The sequence below is a fragment of the Aricia agestis genome, chromosome 2 (assembly GCF_905147365.1).
Source record: "Aricia agestis chromosome 2, ilAriAges1.1, whole genome shotgun sequence".
NCBI classification, from domain to species: Eukaryota; Metazoa; Arthropoda; class Insecta; order Lepidoptera; family Lycaenidae; genus Aricia; species Aricia agestis.
In genome coordinates, this window is record NC_056407.1 from 6,149,994 (window position 1) to 6,170,331 (window position 20,338).

General features: G+C 38.0%; 2 protein-coding genes across 2 annotated transcripts in view; one reads left to right on the plus strand and one right to left on the minus strand.

Annotated features, from left to right (window-relative positions):
* LOC121738197 overlaps nt 1-20,338 on the plus strand; it is a 45,395-nt gene that overhangs the window by 12,648 nt on the left and 12,409 nt on the right. The window contains exon 3 of the mRNA XM_042130114.1: nt 18,669-20,207. Within this exon, the coding sequence (XP_041986048.1) occupies nt 18,669-20,207 (1,539 nt within the window). The remainder of the gene's footprint in view (nt 1-18,668; nt 20,208-20,338) is intronic.
* Nucleotides 7,866-8,847, minus strand: LOC121738286 (cuticle protein 16.5-like). Its single transcript, XM_042130252.1, has 2 exons — nt 8,821-8,847; nt 7,866-8,646 (listed from the first exon to the last, which is right to left on the minus strand). Exons 1-2 carry the CDS (start codon nt 8,830-8,832, stop codon nt 7,936-7,938), a joined length of 723 nt encoding a protein of 240 aa, XP_041986186.1. The 5' UTR covers nt 8,833-8,847; the 3' UTR covers nt 7,866-7,935.

Consider the following 20,338-nt stretch of genomic DNA (forward strand, 5'->3'; position numbering starts at 1 on the left):
CAAATTTTAAATAAAGAAATTAACAATATCTAAGTCGCTTGTACCTAGCGGAAGAAAGAGAAGTTTTCATTATAGACTGACTAGCTCATAGTCAGTCTATAATGAAAACTTGACCATGTAAAAGAGTTAAACGCGCTACAGTGTATCAAACATGGCATACTCAAAAAGTTAGTAAAATTTTTTTATATTTTTTACTTACTTCGCCAGGATAGTATTGTAATAATACTAGGTACATCAAGGCAGTCCAGTTTTTTTTTAAATAACGATTAATTTATATATTACTTAAATACATTCTAAAATTTTTGTTGCTTCTAATAATTAAAAATTAAAAACTTCTAAAAATTAAAAATTAAACCTACCTACTATATGTGTTAATTAGTGTACAAAATTAAAGTTAATAATTATTGTTAGTTTGAAATAACAGCAATTTTGTAACGCACAAAAATGTAACTTAATGATCGTAGACCTCCGCGTATTGCTAACCCCAGCTATTAGCAAGCGCAATGTAGCAATTACTCAAAATAAAAACAATCAACCTTTCGGAATGTGACCTTAGCTCGTTATCTCGTGTCCACTTGATACATTAATGAGTACTTGCAAACTATTCTACTATGTATTTCATAAATAATTTTATGTAAAAAGAATAATGTGAACGACGCGTCACGCGACGTAAGGGTCAGGAGCAAAGAGTAAAAGAGAAATTGAAAGTATGTCTTATGTATTTACAATTTGCGCTAGTGTCGTTATCTATATAATTTAAATTACCACGCGTGACCATGAACCAACGGCGCGCCATGGCTGATGGTGGAGTGGCTGATGGCAGCACCGTGGCCGGCGAGCAGGGGAGCGGCGTAGGCGCCGTGGGCGAGGGCGGGCGCGGCGTAAGCTCCGTGGGCGAGGGCGGGCGCGGCGTAGGCACCGTGGGCGAGGGCGGGGGTGGCGATGTGGCTGCTGTAGGAGGTGGCAATGGCGCCGTGGGCGGCGTAGGCGGGGGCGGCGATGGCGCCGTGGGCGGCGTAGGCGGGGGCGGCGATGGCACCGTGGGCGAGGGAGTGGCCGGCCAGCTGGCGGGCGGCGATGGGCGCGATTCCGGCGGCTTGACCGTCGGCGGCGGCTTGGGCTGTCTGGGCGGCGGCGTAGGCGGTCTGAGCGGCGCTCTGGGACTGCCAGGCGTGGTCCTCGGCGGCATTGATGGCACGGCCCTGGAGCTCAGCGGCCTGGTCGTGCTGGTTGCGGGCCAGGTCCAGAGAGGCGCGGGCGTGGTCGGAGGCTTCGACGTGGGCGTCGATAGCAGCGCCCTGGATGTCACCGGAGGAGATGGTGGGCGCGACGCCGTGGGCGGCGTAACCGTGGGCCAGGCCCAGGGCACCATGGGCCACCGCTAGGGGAGCACCATGACCGTACAGGGCGCCGGAGGGCGCGGCTGACGCGTACGCGAGGACGGCGGCGATTACCTGCGGGGAAAACACATTGATAATGTTGAAAATTAAAGAACTCATTTTATTATGATTAATGAGAGCATAATATATTCCAGTGGATCATGCTGATGTTTGAAAAAATAAAACATAATAATATAATGACTAAAACAACAAACTAACCAGGAATTTCATTGTGATTTTTTTTGTGTCTGCTGAGAAGGCACTGAATTGTTAATGCTTTAATTTGGTGCGGTGCGAGCTTTTATACGCGCACGCGCAGCCTGCCCGCAGTAAGTGGCCGCTGTCAAGGATACGAGAGTGTTAGGTTCAATTTCCTTTTAATAATTCATTATTTCACAAATAACTCAATACGTACATATCCGTATGTCGTATATGTCTACGTCAATACTTTTTAACTGTCCAATATCATTTATAATTTTACTTGTACTCCGTATAAGTGATAAACTATAAATTAATGTTAGTGAAATTGATTATAGGCGACTGGAACACCTATATATTACGTTGTTTGGTAGAGCTATGTCACCTCAATAATATTCGTGATTTTTTTTTTCGACATTTAGACGACAGGTCTAAATTCCATCTAATATTCACAAAATATGATTTTGTTGTCATTAAAAGTGGTTTACAAATGATAATTAAAACCGTTTTAAGTGCAGATGGCTCCCATTGTTTCCAAATGATTGCCTAATTTGACGTTCAGCTCAGCAGATGTTCGACACCTGCGGTTTTCCGCCGAATAAACGTAAAAAAGCGGATTGTGCTCCGGGTGGAACTGAACTGGAATTTTAAATTAGTTAGATAACAATTTCGCACGAATTGAGTAAAAGTAGTAATATCCATCAGTGTAAATGTACCCTACTATCATTTTTGTTATACAGTGCTCCCAAAGTGATAATGCGCATAGAAATTTTCGTAATTTTTCGGCATCGGTCGTATTTCCCGAGCGTCGAAAGACGTCGCTGCAAGCGCTGTTTCAAACTTAAGAGGATACACCAGGGGCTAGAGAAATGAAAAAAAAGCACGTGTAATATCTATAGCTGTCTCCCTTGCCTCAATCCTATACTGCAGAACGCGATAGAGACAACTGCAGAAAATCCAGAAAATCAACGATTCGTTGTCCCCTGATTCCTTCTCCAAAACTTAACCGATTTAAGTACTTTTTTCATTAAAGATTAAAAAAAGGCTTGAGCTGTGTTCCTATGTTTTGCTTTTTTTTGTATAATCTAGCCAAATCTGTTTTCTGGACGTTTTTCGGCGGAAAATCTGGCCATTTTTTTGGGTTTTTGAACGTTCATATCTTATTTAATAATTAAATTATGAAAAAAAAAGAAAACATAGGGACATCATATTAGTGGTCGTAGATATTCAGGTAAAAAATTATAACTCTACTAGCATTATCCAGGGAGGAAACAGGGGACATCGTTTGTATGGAAAAAAGGGCGGTGTGGACTCCTCTTAACTTAGAAAAACAGCGCTTTGCAGTTATGTTACCATGGTAACGCCGCGATGGCTTCCCGGTGAGTTAGCGACAGCGGACAGCCACCTGCTATATGATATTTATTTCTATTCCCTTTGAACAAGGTACAAAATGCAAGTTTCATAGATTCGGGTGTTTCCGTGATTACGACAATAGGGATGATGACAAGGTCAAAGATTAGCGAATTTTGTCATTAAAATAAAGAAATCACGGTAAAAAATAAGTGCTCCCAAAATTTCAGTTCGATAGCATTAGTATTTTTTTTGTTATGAGCCTTCAAAGTTGGATAATCAAGTCGAATTTTTTTTCGATTAAATTTCTTATTATTTGTATACCATTCGATAACTTATGCAATTAAAAGCTACTTCTGTTAAGAAACCACTTTCATAAACGCAATATTTAATATACCTATCAAACAAAGTTCTCTCCCGATGCGTACAAACTACGAAAGAGTGACGTCAGTCTTTCGTGGCACTTTGTATGGAGCGTTTCGGGCCGGTCTATTTTATGAGATGTTTGAATTGTCATATCTTGGTGAATTTTTAAGCTATCAGAGTAATTCTTTCAGCGATGTTTCTATTTTTTAAGGGTCTTTCAATTACCAATAAGAAAAGAAATGAGTCATCATGCCTATTAGCGAAGATTTCCATGCGCATTATTAATTTGGGAGTACTGTACTTATTCATTTATTGTGCTTTTCTATTCGAATTCCAGTATCCCTGTTTAACTTCCCTGGGAACTATTATTTCAGTAATACTGAAGTTACATCAGGAGCTACATTGCAGTAGAGAAATTATTACGTGGGGCATAGTATCATCGACCGTTGGTGCGGTCAAAATTTTCGCTTTTTTCTGACATTCGACAGCAGTATAAAGGAGTGAGCACACTGAGACGGGCCGTGCCGGGGCTCAGCGTGCCGGGGCTTATCGCAAAAATCCGCCTCCATACAATTTGTATGGAAGCGGATACGCGTATCGCACACTGTGTCGGGGCGCAGCGGATTTCCGCTTCCATACAAATTGTATTGCGGCGGATTTTTACGATGAGCCCCGGCACGCCCCGTCTCAGTGTGCTCACTCCTTTAGGGAGCTGATTTAAATAAGTTGAAGCTAAGAACACGCTTGAATAAGTCATCTTTCATGTAAAGTTTTGAAACTACAGTTGCACAGACGTAATCGTTGCTATAATTCTTATCCGACTGCATAATATTTTGTGTTTGTGGTCATAGAAGCGCAATGAAATCTTTTGCTAGCGCAGCGTGTTATGTGTACTTATGACTTATGAGTTGTGTCTATTAGACAAAACAAGATTGTTTTTACTATAAGGTCAACATATAAGCTTATACGTGGGAAAGCCATGCTTCGACACGAATGGGCCGGCTCGACCGGAGAAATTCCACGTTCTCACAGAAAACCGGAACAGCGCTTGCGCTGTGTTTCGCCGAGTGAGTGAGTTTACCGGAGGCCCAATCCCCTACCCTATTCCCTTCCCTATTCCCTTCCCTTACCTTCCCTTCCCATCCCTACCCTCCCCTATTACACTATTCCCTCTTAAAATGCCGGCAACCCACCTGCATCTCTTCTGATGCTGCGAGTGTCCATGGGCGACGGAAGTTGCTTTCCATCGGGTGACCCGTTTGCTCGTTTGCCCCCTTATATCATAAAAAAAAACATACTCTACTTTAACTGCACAATCGATATCTTATCTTATATCTTTAAACGAGCAATTCTTGTATATATATATATATATATATATATATATATATATATATATATATATATATATATATATAATTGGAATCTCGGAATCGGCTCCAACGATTTTCATGAAATTTAGTATATAGGGGGTTTCGGGGGCGATAAATCGATCTAGCTAGGAATCATTTCTAGAAAATGTCATTTTCATCGGATACCGAGCAAAGCTCGGTCAAACAGCTAGTAATTATAACCGGGCGTAACTTCTATACAATATAAAACAAAGTCGCTTTTTTCCCTCATGTCCATTTGTTCTTTAATATGCAACGGATTTTGATGCGGTTTTCTTTAATAGATAGAGTGATTCAAGAGGAAGGTTATTAACTAACATTTATTAAATAGTGGAGAAATACTGTTATTGTTGGGGTTTCTAATGTGATGTCGTAAATAATTACATTTTTTCCGCAGGCTGAACCCTACGAGATTTTAGTACTATACATACCTACCCGATGCGAAGCCGGGGCGGGTCGCTAGTTATTACAATGTATTCATAATATTATGTATTAAGTTACGCCCGCAACTTTGGTGCGCCAAAATTCGTTCATCGCGTGAGAACCGTGCTTTTCGTGGGATTAAAAATATCCTATGTCCTTTCCCGGGACTCAAAGTACATAATATCTCAATCCCGAATTTTAAACAAAATCGGTTTGGCGGTTTAGGTGTGAAGAGGTAACAGACAGACAGACTCACTGATATTAGTATGGACTAGATGACGCCCGCAACTCCGTTGCGCCAAAACTCGTTTATCGCGCGGAAACCGTACATTTTTCCGGGACAAAAAGTATCCTATGTTCTTTCCCGGGACTTAAACTATGTCCTTTGTCCATGCCAAATTTTAGCAAAATCGGTTCGGTGGTTTGGGCGCGAAGAGGTAACACACAGACAGACAGATAGACAGACAGACAGGCAGACACATTTTGCATTTATATTATTAGTATGGATTATTAGTATGGATGTACATTATGTACCATCGAGTAAGTTGATTCCTATGCAATTGACAGACCAACGTTATTTGGTCGAATATGTCAATTCAATGTTAGTTGTGATCTGTCAGCTGGGTTTGACGTAACGCGACCAAACTACTTAGGTCCCCGATTTGCATAGGAATCAACTTCTCTGATAGTACATTTTCAGGTTGTCATACGATAATTCCGTACTAATTATCATCTGCTATGACCCAATTTCTAACCAACTTCCAAAAAAAGGAGGTTATATTGTGTTCAACTGTGGAATGTGGACATATTATATATTTTTTTGTATGTTCAACGATTACTCCGCTGTTTGTGAAAATTTTTCTTTTTTTTATATAGGGTTTTACCCCAATTTGGTACCATATTATGTTCTCAAAAGTGGTGACCTAATGATGGGATCCATGGATATAATATACAGTGTGTAACAAAAATAAGTGATAATACTTAAGGGTGTGTACGTGTGTATGGGGAAACTCGTGATGCTCGGGCCCTTGCCCATACAAAAGTGAAAAAAAATTTTGGTCTTTCAGCGCTGCTACTTTCACAGTGAACTCTCTACAAGGAACACGTACACACCCTAAAGTATTATCACTTATTTTTGTTACACCCTGTATATTATGATTCAATATAATCAGTTCGCTTACTGCTATCGAATGTCAGGAATTACATTCATCATCATCATTACCATCAAACCATGCACGATCACATTATGATCCTATTATTGGTACTTTTCATCGTCTTTAAGATATAAACTCGAGTTTGTCGAGCGATTTTGAAAATTAAATGTTGTTTCAAAGTAAATGATTGAAACTTGGTGTTGAGGTGACCAAGGTAGCAGTTCGATCATGAGATTAATCAGGTATGTAGGAAACTCCTTAAAATGTATTGTAATAAATGTTCTTTTAAGTAGATTTTAATATGATGCATAATATTATATTATGCTGAGTTTCCACTTTTCATGCAAAAGTGTTATATTAGAACTAAAGTCACTGAACAGAACTATATAGAGCCTTTAAAGAAAGGCGTTTGAACATTTCAGCATTGCTTGATGAACTACAAGCATATATATATATATATATATATATATATATATATATATATTACAGTGATATTAAAATCAAAAATCAAAATCAAAAGTGTTAAATAATTGTTACTTTTTAATACTGCCTTTTTCAGAATTTTCCTAAACCTCACTATTTCTGTACACAATCTTCATAATTTTGAAGTCGGTCCCAAAACCACTCCCAAAAATTAAAATATAATTTGTCATAGAATATCTAGTCTTAATCTTTGAATGAACTAAATTCTGAGTTTTTAATTTATTTATTATCCTGAAAATATGCAAGGATGAGTTTTTTCTTTCAATTAAAAACTCTATTTTGTTTAAATATTTTACACTGTCGACATAATTGTTGCTAATAATAATGTAATCATTGAAATGCTCTTGATTGCTAAATGACATTATTAAAGTATGTGTAAAGAGTAGTGTAGTTAAAACAAGGTCGAGTTTGTTTAACCAAAATAGTCAAAATATGTAAAAGTATTATTTGGTATCAACACTCCTACTTTGGTTCCAAGCCGTTTATAAATAGGCCGTGTCGGCCGCGGCTTAGGGGCGGCAGCGTACGCGGGGGGCGGCAGATTTAGTATGTGGCTGCGTAAATAAAGTGGCCTACACTCATAAAAATTTAAATCTTGTACTGCAAACCATCAGGCCGATATTTATTAGATAATATTAAATTTTGTGCCTCGCCTCGTGATTCGTGAACCACAATTAACTTGAGTATAATAATTGAAAAAATAACACAGTTTATTATATAATATGGCAACTTATTAAAAAATAGCTAGAAAAATTTTTTTCACCTCCGGGCGGCAAACGTCAACTTTTGTCCCGCTACGCTTACCGACGTTCCGCCTCCGTCGAGGAGAGAAATAGTAATATACACCATAGGCAGTAAATAAGAAAGCCTCAGATCACAATATGTAAAATGTTTACATGTTGTGATCTGAGATATTTCTTATTTTCCTGCCCTAGGTGCGTAATGTTATATACTAAGTATTTCTATTTGAGTACCATCGCATCTGATCAGTGACTTATGCAAACCAAAGATCAATTAGTTAATATTCCTTATTATTAATTAGAATATTATAAATGGAAATTTAACTTTTGAATTGCTCGCGATATGTACTATTTAGTTGGCAAAGGGAAAAATAAACGAAATCATGATTTCAATGGTTTCTTATATGGTCATTTGCTATAATTTACAGTACGTTACTTAAATAAGGACCTACATTTACCAACCATGCGCCAATGGGGCACCATGGCTGATGGTGGAATGGCTGATGGCGGCACCGTAAGCACCGTGGGCGAGGGCGGGCGCGGCATAGGCGCCGTGGGCGAAGGCGGGCGCGGCGTAGGCACCGTGGGCTAGGACGGGCGCGGCGTAGGCGCCGTGGGCGAGGGCGGGGGTGGCGATGTGGCTGCTGTAGGAGGTAGCGACGGCGCCGTGGGCGGCGTAGGCAGGGGCGGCGATGGCGCTGTGGGCGGCGTAGGCGGGGGCGGCGATGGCACCGTGGGCGAGGGAGTGGCCGGCAAGCTGGCGGGCGGCGATAGGCGCGATTCCGGCGGCGTGGCCGTCGGCGGCGGCGTGGGCGGTCTGGGCGGCGGCGTAGGCGGTCTGGGCGGCGCTCTGGGACTGCCAGGCGTGGTCTTCGGCGGCGTTGATGGCGCGGCCCTGGAACTCGGCGGCCTGGTCGTGCTGGTTGCGGGCCAGGTCCAGGGAAGCGCGAGCGTGGTCGGAGGCTACGACGTGAGCGTCGATGGCGGCGCCCTGGATGTCACCGGAGGAGATGGTGGGCGCGATGCCGTGGGCGGCGTGGCCGAGGGCCAGGGGAGCGGCGTGGGCCAGGCCCAGGGCTCCATGCGCTACCGCCAGGGGAGCACCATGACCGTACAGGGCGCCAGAAGGCGCGGCTGACGCGTACGCGAGGACGGCGGCGATTACCTTTAAAAAACACAAAGGATTATTAGCAATCGAAAATGAATACGAGCTTCTTTAAGAAGACTATGAATTTCAATTATTACACTACTTTATTTTGACACGATTTTCACCAGGCACATTATATATTTCATGATATACAAACGACGCAACAAATAAAAGTAACAAAAAATGTCTAACCAAGAATTTCATTGTGCTGTTTGTGATTGTAACACTGTGTGTGATTAATGTCCGATAGAGCGGTAGCTTATATACCGCGGGCTGGGAGTAAGCGGCCGCTATCAAGGATACAATTTGGCTCAATTTCCGTTTAAACACAATATGAAGTTATGCAGGTGTACACTTTGACAATTTATATTATTTTAATTTCAACTGCATAATTAGAGTTTAGAGATTGTAAGTCAAATTAATTGTAAGTCAAATCGCTCAGCAATTTTGGGAAGAGCTGAGCAAACGCCGCTTAAAAAACATGATTTATGAAAATTTGGAATAGAGAAAACCAAAAGTATGGGTTGCTCTTTCAGGATAATTGTACTGAACTTAATTTTTTCATGCATGCTTTTTAAAGTATGATCCATTTTTTTTTAACTATGGTATTAAAAATTGGGATTCTGACTAGGAGATCAGCAACTTTATGCATAGTACGTACCAACTGAATATATAATTTTTGGCAGACGGCAGTAATGCCAAAGATGTAGAATTGAGGCCCAAGCTCTAGCACATTATACCTTAGGCTTAATTTAGTAGAACACGCTCAATAGTTCAATAAGGTTGGGCGTTGATAATAGCATAATTATAGTTCACTATATTAGCTCATAGTTAAGGTATGCTGAATGCGGATAACTAAACTAAACTTATTATAGAGTAGTAATAACACAAAGTATGGACCACTTGATATCCAACTTTCAAAAAGGAGGTGTCTATATTTATTTATAGTTACAGTAGGCACTAGAACGCCAGATTTCTTTATGGAGTAAATTCTTACTAAAGGATAATATGAAGAGTTTAAAAAATAAATGTTAAGTAAAAATTGTATGAATACAGTAATAACTTCATTGTACTAACATTGTACTAATTATGTACCTTAAATTCATTCACATTACATAATTATTATTGTTTAAAAAAATTAAAAACGTTATGTATTACAATGTTGCTAGTAATAAAAAATCGATTACATTAATGCATTCCTTAAAGCAGGTTACTTGATACAATCTATAAAATATTAATTAGGAAGTGCGATCGAATTAAATTCAGAATGTGCCTCTCCATTTACGGTCAATGTCAGTAAACCTGTCAATATTCTGTGCCTAATATTATCATGCCTACCTATAATTCCAATTATCCTTGTTTTTTTTTGCGATAGCAATATTGTACAGTAGTAAAAAAATGTTTTCGTAGTCAATCATAATCCATATTTTGTTTACTAGACTAGATGATTGTAATCCTGCGTATAATCATGTATACAATATATATTTTCTAGTGGTAAAAGTAAATATCCTGCCCCGTGATTAATTTTGCCTGCGCCAAATTTATTATATTATTAATTTTCGCAATCTATTCAAAGCAAAACAAACATTCTCTTCTCATTGTAATTAATTGTATAGATATAAATTTCCATACTACTTTTAAAAACTTACTTTAAAAAAACAGGTACCTAACTTCCGAGAAAAAGTTAAAACTCTGTTTATCTTTTGGCAATCCTAAATCCCTTTCACGGAATTCATACTATTGCACTATTAACCTCGAATTTCCTTCTCTTGTTTAGTGACCCTCGCATGTATTCAGTGTAAGGCCACACCTATCACCGGTTTAAAAAGTAACCAAAATATTAAAAAAAAAAACTCAAAAAAGTTTTTCCTTAATGCTCAGATTCCTCGCTACTGCACTGAACGGAAATTAACGACAGCTCAATGACATACGAGTACCTGTATCCTTTCCTTGAGCTATTTTAGGGCTTTTAAACGGATGAGTGAAACAAGTCTTTTCACTTTTGATTCCAAAACTTCGCAAATTCATATATAATGTTGTAAAATCATCATTCTATAGCTGACAAAAAGTCAAACAACAAACATCTCAAAGTTGCAAGGAGAAGCTTCAACAGTCTTTAAAATCCTTTATATTTCGGAGTCAATGGTCATAATATTGTGTTTTCCGAAACTATTGATGTAATTTATTGATTGATTGATTGATGTAGATTGCTACATTGTCTTTAGATACTGACACTTCACCAATTCACTATACGAATTATTGCTAATGCTAAATTGCTAATACCGATGTCCGATATGCTCAAATTAAACTATCTTGTGCGGGGCTAAAATGGTCGCTTTGAAGAATCATGATATGAATTATAATATGATTCAATTTTCTAAAATCGCAAAATGCAACTCTGCTTTCAATTCATTTCTGTATTTTTGTACTGATTTGATATTTGTCAGTTTAACAGTTTTGACAATTCATTTGCTGAATTGATTGAGAGGAATTGCTAAATGTGACCATTTTAGCCCCGCTGACCGCCGCATCGATTTATCGGTATTGCTTATCTCGGGTTTGTATTACCGATGGTAGAGGGGAAAAGTGTATTAAAATATCAGCGCCCGCACGAGTCGAATCCGACTTTCTCCTATCATTGGCGTGCTTTCGTTTTTATGTATCTGTATACAACCTACTGAGTACTGATACCCGGCACGTTGTAATACAATTGTTATGATACTGATAAAGTGTAACAACAAGTCATATTTACATCGCTATCGAAGTAAGATTTAGGATGAATGAATGAATGAATGAATATTTTATTGTGCACAATCACAGTAACAATAACAACATACATAAAATAAAAAGACAAAATGGCGAGAGCACACAAAGGCGGCCTTATTACTACATTTTGCCTTTGAAAGAAAGAAGCAAATTGCTGGAGAAAAGGGCGTTGTGCTTAAAGTGTAAAAATCTATACTAATATTATAATTGGGAAGAGTTTGTTTGTTTGTTTGTTTGTTTGAACGCGCTAATCTCAGAAACCACTGGTCCGATTTGAAAAATTTTTCAGTGTTAGATAGCCTATTTATCGAGGAAGGCTATAGGCTATATTTTATCGCGCTAAGACTAATAGGGGCGAAGAAATAGAGGAAAGTGTGGAAAAAACGGGAGAAAATATTTGAAATGGCTTATTTGAACGCGCTAATCTCAGGAACTACTGGTCCGATTTAAAAAATTCTTTCACTGTTAGATAGCCCATTTATCGAGAAAGGATATAGGCTATATTTTATCACACTTAGACTAATAGGAGCGAAGAGATAGAGGAAAATGTGTAAAAAAATGACAGAAATTATTTGAAACGGCTTATCTCACGAACTACTGGATCTATGTTTGTGTTATTTGGCACAGATAAGAAGTAGACCACGTGAAGGATTATAGGCTATTTTTGTGGACTAATTTGTCTGTGAAATATCTAATTTACGCGGGCGAAGCTGCGCGGAACGTTAAATTTCGCGTGGTCACGACATTACGTGTAAACGGCTGGACCCATTTTGCTGTTTGCTATAAAGATACTTTGAGTTCCGAAAATGAACATAGGATACATTTTGTCCCGGAAAAATTTACGGTTACTGCACAATATACTTTTATGATTTGCGCGTGAACTATTCAATCCATTTTGATGAAATTTGGTAATAAGCAATACTTTCAGTCTCGGGAAAGGACAAGGGATACTTTTTATCCCGAAAAATATACGATTCCCGCATAATAAACTGATGATTCTCGCCTAAACTATTTTATCTATTTTGATGAAATTTGGCATGGAGATTGGAGATACTAATTTGAATCTGGGACAAGGATTGTTTTTTGTCCCGGAGTAATGTGCGGTTCCCACACAATATACTTGTATGATTTGCGCGTAAACGATCTAATCGATGTACGGGAACAATTATAAACTGAAGTCCACGCGGACGAAGTCGCGGGTAACAGCTAGTATTAGAAATAAAAGATTAAAACTAAACACTATAAATAACAATACTTATATAAATACGATCATAATTAATAATAAATAAAATACTTACTTTTTTTTTTATGAAATAAGGGGGCAAACGAGCAAACGGGTCACCTGATGGAAAGCAACTTCCACCGCCCATGGACACTCGCAGCATCAGAAGAGCTGCAAGCGCGTTGCGGACGTTTTAAGAGGGAATAGGGTAATAGGGGAGGGTAGGGAAGGGAAGGGAAGGGAATAGTAGAGGGTAGGGAAGGGAATAGGGTAGGGGTTGGGGATTGGGCCTCCGGTAAACTCACTCACTCGGCGAAACACAGCGCAAGCGCTGTTTCACGCCGGTTTTCTGTGAGAACGTGGTATTTATCCGGTCGAGCCGGCCCATTCGTGCCGAAGCATGGCTCTCCCACGTATATAATATCTATACTAATATTATAATTCTGCAGAGTTTGTTAGTTAGTTTGTTTGTTTGAACGCGCTAATCTCAGGAACTACTGGTCCGATTTGAAAAATTCTTTCAGTGTTAGATAGCCCATTTATCGAGGAAGACTATAGGCTATATTTTATCACGCTAAGACTAATAAAAACGAAGAAATAGAGGAAAATGTGGAAAAAACGGGGGGAAATTATTTGAAAGAGCTTATTTGAACGCGCTAATCTCAGGAACTACTGGTCCGATTTGAAAAATTATTTCAGTGTTAGATAGCTCATTGATCGAGAAAGGATATAGGCCAAATTTTATTACGCTAAAACTAATAGGAGCGAAAAAATAGTGGAAAATGTGGAAAAACGGGGGAAATTATATGAAAGGGATTATTTGAACACGCTAATCTCATTAACTGCTGGTCCGATTAAAAAAATCTTTCAGTGTTAGATAGCTCATTTGTTGAGGAAGGTTATAGGCTATATTTTATCACGCTAAGACTAATAAGAGCGAAGAAATAGAGGAAAGTGTGGAAAAAACGGGGGGAAATTGTTTGAAAGGGCTTATTTGAACGCGCTAATCTCAGGAACTACTGGTCCGATTTAAAAAAATCTATAGGCTACATGTTTTTATTCTACGACTAATAGGAGCGAAGAAATACAGGAAAATGTGGAAAAAACGGGGGAAATTATATGAAATTGCTTATTATCTTAAGATTCTTAAGAACTACTGGAGTAATTTTTATGTAATTTGGTAAACATGAAGAATAGACCACGTTAAGGGACATAGGCTATTTTTTGCGGAAAAATGTACGGTCGCGTGAAATTCCTAAATTACGCAAGTGAAGCCGCGCGGAACATCTATATATAATAAAATCGTAGGAAAGTCAATGCTATACATTGAATATTTTTGTACAATAAATAATACTTGGGACGTGATCTACTATACTAACGCGGACGAAGTCGCGGGCAACAGCTAGTATGTTATAATAATAATATATATACCTATTACAATATAATACAATACTACACACAAAATATTATAAAATAAATATTTTATCAATAATACTATTACATATATAATAATTACTGAGTATTTAATATTGTGGATAACATAAAATAAAATATACTAGGTATCTATGATTTACGTAAAATAACACATGAAAATTATGCACGGTTCCAAATCAATTCTGATGGATGGATTCTTCGAATCTAAATTCTCATATTATACCTACTTACGTTTGTAAAATATAACTTTAGTATAGGTATATTTTGTACTACCAAGCGCTGTGTTATAGCCGGTTTACATTATTCCAATCCAGTTATCCAATCCAATCCAATCCACTGGAATACCCAGTGCATTCCAGTAAACCGAATTATGTAAACTTAAAACTGGCCATTTAGTCAATTTGATAAAATCATCAGTTAATAATGCTGACTTAACTTTTTCGATAGAAGACTCATAAGTCATTAAAATTCGTCTAGTTAAATAAAACACAATTATTTTTTTTAAACTTGATAATAATCTTAGTAATAATGATAGAGTTCACAGTTCACACAGTAAACGTCAGTATCTATTGTATGTAAACAAACAATCCCGTTCATACAGTCCACGGTAAAACCTGCGGAACCGCTCCCACAGAACTCAGAAAAACACACACCAATATGGCTAATGATAAAAGTGTGATAATGAAACATTAATGAGAAAATCTCAAGATATTCCGATTGAGGATGATGTATCGTTAGTGATAACTGATAAACTAACTACATAATAACTTATTAGACATTGGGCTTGCCGCTTGTACTTTGTAGCTGCTTAAGGCCTGTTTCACCACTTACTGATAAAGTGCCGGATAGGATATCCACCACTTTACTTGACTATCTGTCAAGTATGGAGAATCTGTCAAATAAGTTGTGGATAAAATGCCGGATAGGCTATCCGGCATTTTATCAGGAAGTGGAGAAACTGGCCCTTAATAATTAATTAAACTAATTTTACCTACTACTTACTAAATATCTCTTTCTTTCGCACACCGATTTCCTCGTATTTCAGAAGATTCGCAGGAGAAATTAAGAGTAACTTTTGTAGTGCCATTGAATGTGCGCAAAGATACTCTATTTCTTTGCTCTCATAACCCAGTGGGACGGATGACTGACTCGACTGGCGAGAGATCAAACACAGATAGACGCGGGATTGAATTTAAAATGGCCATCCGGCACATGGATCATCTTTCTTGTTAGAAAATCAGCCTTTATTGTCGTAAACTTTAAAAACAACATTAACGTTGTTACAAATTAAGAATCGAATCTACGACCTCTGCTGGGGGAGCATCAAGCTTTATTTTAATTTCTATGTTTCTAATTATGAGAGTACGTGGCTTACCTCGGACTCATTTTACTAATATTATTATTGCGAATGTGAGTTTATTTGATATCGTGCTCGAGAAAATGGTATATGCGTAGTGTAGCCATGTCATCTTCAAAATATTACTTGTTTAACTATGTAATTTGTTTGGTTACTTTCCGCTTGTATCTAGCACATATTTTGCGTGTTCAGTGTTCTTTAATACTCTGCAGTTTTCTCCCCAACAGAACCAATAGAAACGCTTGACAAATGAACATTATCAGTCTTAGTAATCTTAATTTTATGGCCATTTACTTTTTAGTTTGAAATCGGTAATGCGAGACTTAAACTTTATTCATTAGAAGCACAGCAGTAGATAGGTTTTTACTAAACAAAAGTTGTATGAATATAATATGAAGCCAATTACTTCCATTATGAAAAACAAAACATTGATCACCACGGTAAAGGGCTTACGGACGACAAATGAATCGAAGCGAATCAATTTCATTGCGACTTTACCGGCTTTAATTTACTAAAATCTTTATTATAGTACCTAATCAGTGATTAGAATTTGAAATAGGAGGAAATAGAAAAAAACATTATAAGTATGCAATTATTAAATTACAGTATAGAATCTGTATTCTATACAATACGACAACCTGTATCTGTAAGTATATACAATGCCTAACTATATCTCAATTTCTAACACATTTATTGTTTAATTGCTATAGGACACACGACGTCTGTATCAACTGTTGTTACGTACCTATACGACGAGATATCTTCAGAGTATTATAAGAATGTTAAGTTGGAGAGATTATAAATTCCAAATTATTTGTAATGTAGCTGTTTTCTGGTACATTTCGTCATTGTATGTAACGGTTGTAGAATTATTTCCGAAAAAACAAACGTAGATTTTAATAAGCCTAGATTTTAACACGGTTGAGTCTTTGAGGCGTTTACTAAAATAACATTTGACATGCTTTTAAAAAATACCTAAAAATTATATACTTCATATATATACTTCATAAAAGTAGTGGCGTTAAACGACAAGGAAATTTGAATTTGGCTAATGATGTAGATATACTACTACTGAACGTTATTTTTGAGAAATTAATAATATTGAAATGTGTGTTCATGTGTGTTCCACCGTACCCAAAAATTTACGAGGACTGCCAAACATACACTTACAACTCTACAAAAATCAACGTGACCGTTTTATAAAACCATTTTGCCATTGGCCATTGTATACCACTTGAATATAACCACAGTCTGGACAGTAAACAATTATTAGTATACATTTAGCCAAGAATCAAGACATTCCTGCAATGCATTTCATTCATAATCGACTTAGCGTTTATGTGTTGTACCGTAACATCGCTCAGCCGTTACAATACCGCTTACATTAACTGTTCTCGATAGAAACGTGCATTCCAACTTCCGATCTTTCAATCTCTGTGTTTCATATGCAGTATGCATACAGGTTTCCATTTGCAATTATTATGCATATCAGTTCAATGATCGACCTGTCAATGACCACGGCAATCTTGATTCGTGCTTTGCTGCCTTTTATATGCTTTAACGCTATTTTTAACCCCCGACAAAAAAGAGGGGTGTTATAAGTTTGACGTGTCTGTCTGTCTGTCTGTCTGTCTGTCTGTGGCATCGTAGCAACCAAACGGGTGGACCGATTTCGATCTAGTTTTTTTTGTTTGAAAGCTGACTTCATTGAGAGTGTTCTTAGCTATAGTTCATCATCATCAGCCTACTCCGTGCTGAAAAATCGCGGTTCATCTGGTTCGTGAAGGGCCGATTAGCAACTTGCAGTCGTTTGGTGGGCTTTATTGCATTCTAGTTCGTGACATTTATGAATATTTACACATTAATGGAAAGTTGACCTGGTGCTGCAGCATCACCTGGTAATCAATAGGATACCCAACTCCTTACCAACTTAGAGCAACGGTTTCGTGTTTGGGCTCATTTGAATTGCAACAACTAGTAAGACGTAGATAACCAATATTTTTGATTTGATTTGATTCTATAGGAGCCGAGCTCCATATGAACCCAAAGTGGAGGTTTCATGTTTGGACTCATATTGACGGCCTCATCCAAAAGGACATTCGTAGATGGTATTCATTGGGATATAATATGATCCCGTTGATAGGAATTATTCTGCACTATAACCAACACAATTTTAAAAAGCATGAAATAAAATTAAATTAAGAAATTAAGAAAAACCCCCGCCAAACAACTTTAAAAAGTAATGAAATAATATATTTTACTGACTTTAAGTTTAAATAATTCCTAAGTGTAAAGTGATATTTTAGTCCATAATTGTTGTCAAGGTGTGTCGGGGGACCGCTAATGTAGATGTTTGATTTCACATATGAGATAACATTATAGTATAAGGGTCAGTTCACAGCGAACCGAATCGAGACAATCAGTGGCATGGCGATACATTAAGAAATTTAAAAAACCCCCGCCAAAACAACTTTAAGAAGTAATGAAATAATATGTACTGCCTTTAAGTTCAAATAATTCCTAACTTGTGTAAAGTAATATTTTAGTCCAAAATTGTTGTCACGGTGTGTCGGGGGACCAAATTTAAAAAATTCTCTGTCACGGAGAATTTTTTAAATTTTGGTGGGATTTACGAAACGTTGTTTCTACAAAATACCATTGATCTCTTAAGCATAAAAAATACTCCATTTACTTCAATCAGCCACACGCTAACCAGCTTAGGTGGTGGCTGTGGGCTGGGTCGTACCAGTTTCCAGCCAGAAATGAAAGAAACCGTTTTACCACAAAACCCCCGATTTTATGCAATTTTGGTGTACTTAAATTATCCTACTTGCGGCAATAATATCATGTTGTTATTTGATATATTTTAAATAGATTTAATCTAGAGTCAGTCACATTTTTCAAGATTTGCCATGTGCTTGCGCCTTGTCACATTCAGAGTGAAAGTCTCTAAGGATGTTATTGTCTGGCGCTTATGTCACAGTTATATCATTACCGTTTGCCGTCGCAGTGTGTCAACGTAATGTGACAACGAAATTAACTTGAACACAATAAGTAAAAAACACGGTTACCAAATGAAAGCGCTACTTTAGTAGAATCAAGTTTACAAACTGTAGTAATCATAAAAGGGTTTGGTTTTCTTGATCCAAACGAGTTGATTCATATAAAAGTTGATAAATTATTAGGTATTTTGTATCAGTCTACTAGTACGGCTAGTACCATTGTGTTAAGTACCTATTATATTTTTTTTTTCTTTTACAGGGTACGAAGAGATATACACGATATCACAGCTATCACCAAAATCAGTAGTCGATGAAAAGCTACAAAAAGATTTACTACAGACGAGTCAATTAGAAAAAATAGCTTTTAGTTTAGAACCTAGTGCCAAATATGACGACATCGAAGTAAAACCAGATAACTTAGCTGAAGATGTGGAGAAAGAGAAACATGTCGTAATAGAAAGATCAGCGGAACCAAACAGAGGCCCCAGATCAATTAACGTAGCAGAACTTCCAGTATCTAATAACAACGAAATAGACAACGATTTAGAAATACATAACAAAAGAAAATACTATGAAATACTACCGACAAAAACGCTCGATCATCTAAAGGAAGAAGAAGCGATATTGATGTCATCCGGTTTCGGTGACAAGCTAGATTTTAAGTTTCCGGGGGAAGGCAAGAGGGCTCCGAAGGGGCGTGCACTAGCACCTACGGGGCCCAAAATCCGACCTACTGCGGTGCAACCAATCTTCTCGACAGCGACCCTTAGAGAAGGTCGTCAGAATAGTGAAATACAAAATATAATTACGGGTATCGTCAAGTTGTTAAATGGAAACGTCAATGTCCAAGCGAACACCCAGCTCAACGGAAGACGGCCGATGGCTTCTAGAATTAATAATCGTGGACCACCTCGTATTACAGAACTACCACTTCCCGAATACGACAAACCCATTACGATGCCTCCTCATTCATTCCCACCAACTAAAACACCACCTCCTTACCCCTTCGATTTACCTCATGGTGTCAATTTACCAGATCAAATTGTACCACCACTGAACAATCGACCTGGCTACTACCGACCTATTCCTCCATGGCAAAGGCGTCCGCGACCACCCAATCGTAGGCCAAACCCAAATCTTCCGTTCTATAAACCTACACTTATTCCGCCACCGGAACACCCAGACTTGAATGAACCTCAAGATGAGCTCACTATTAATGATAATTTCACACATTTTGAAAATACCATACATCACGAGGAGCTGATAACCGAGACAACAACAGAATCAAAGAATCCGACAGAAGAAAACGAAAAAGAAACACAACCAACAACTGTTGCTGAAACTTCAACATCCACCATGACATCTACCTCATCAGCTCCATCAACAACACCACCCACAACCACATCCAGCACAACAGAATCGACTACAAGTACAACCACAACGACCACAGAGAAACCCACAGACACAACTACACAAAAGACAACAACGACTGAGAAACCAAAGACTGAAAAACCCTCCAAGTTAGAAAAAGAAAAGAAAAAGGACACATTTATTTCTGAGAAAGACAAACTGAAGTATAAAATTACTGATGACAAGCCAACGGAAAAACCAACCAATAACGATACCTCAGCGGCTCCATCCATAGAAGCTTCAGTTACAGAAACCTCCCCGAGTATACAGCTCATTTCAACTCCAACGCCAACAGAGGGATTAATATCTTTCGTCCCTGCGCTCGAAGGATCAACAAACATTGACGTGGATATTAAAACGTCGGCCATAAACACTCAACCACTGCCAAGTAAGTAATAATAATAATAATGATTTATTGCATAAATGTGGTACAAAAGCATAAAAGGGTCTTACAATATTATTTAAATGGATCCAACATTCTGCCTATATGTAGCGTGCAAAATAATTTTAAATTTTATG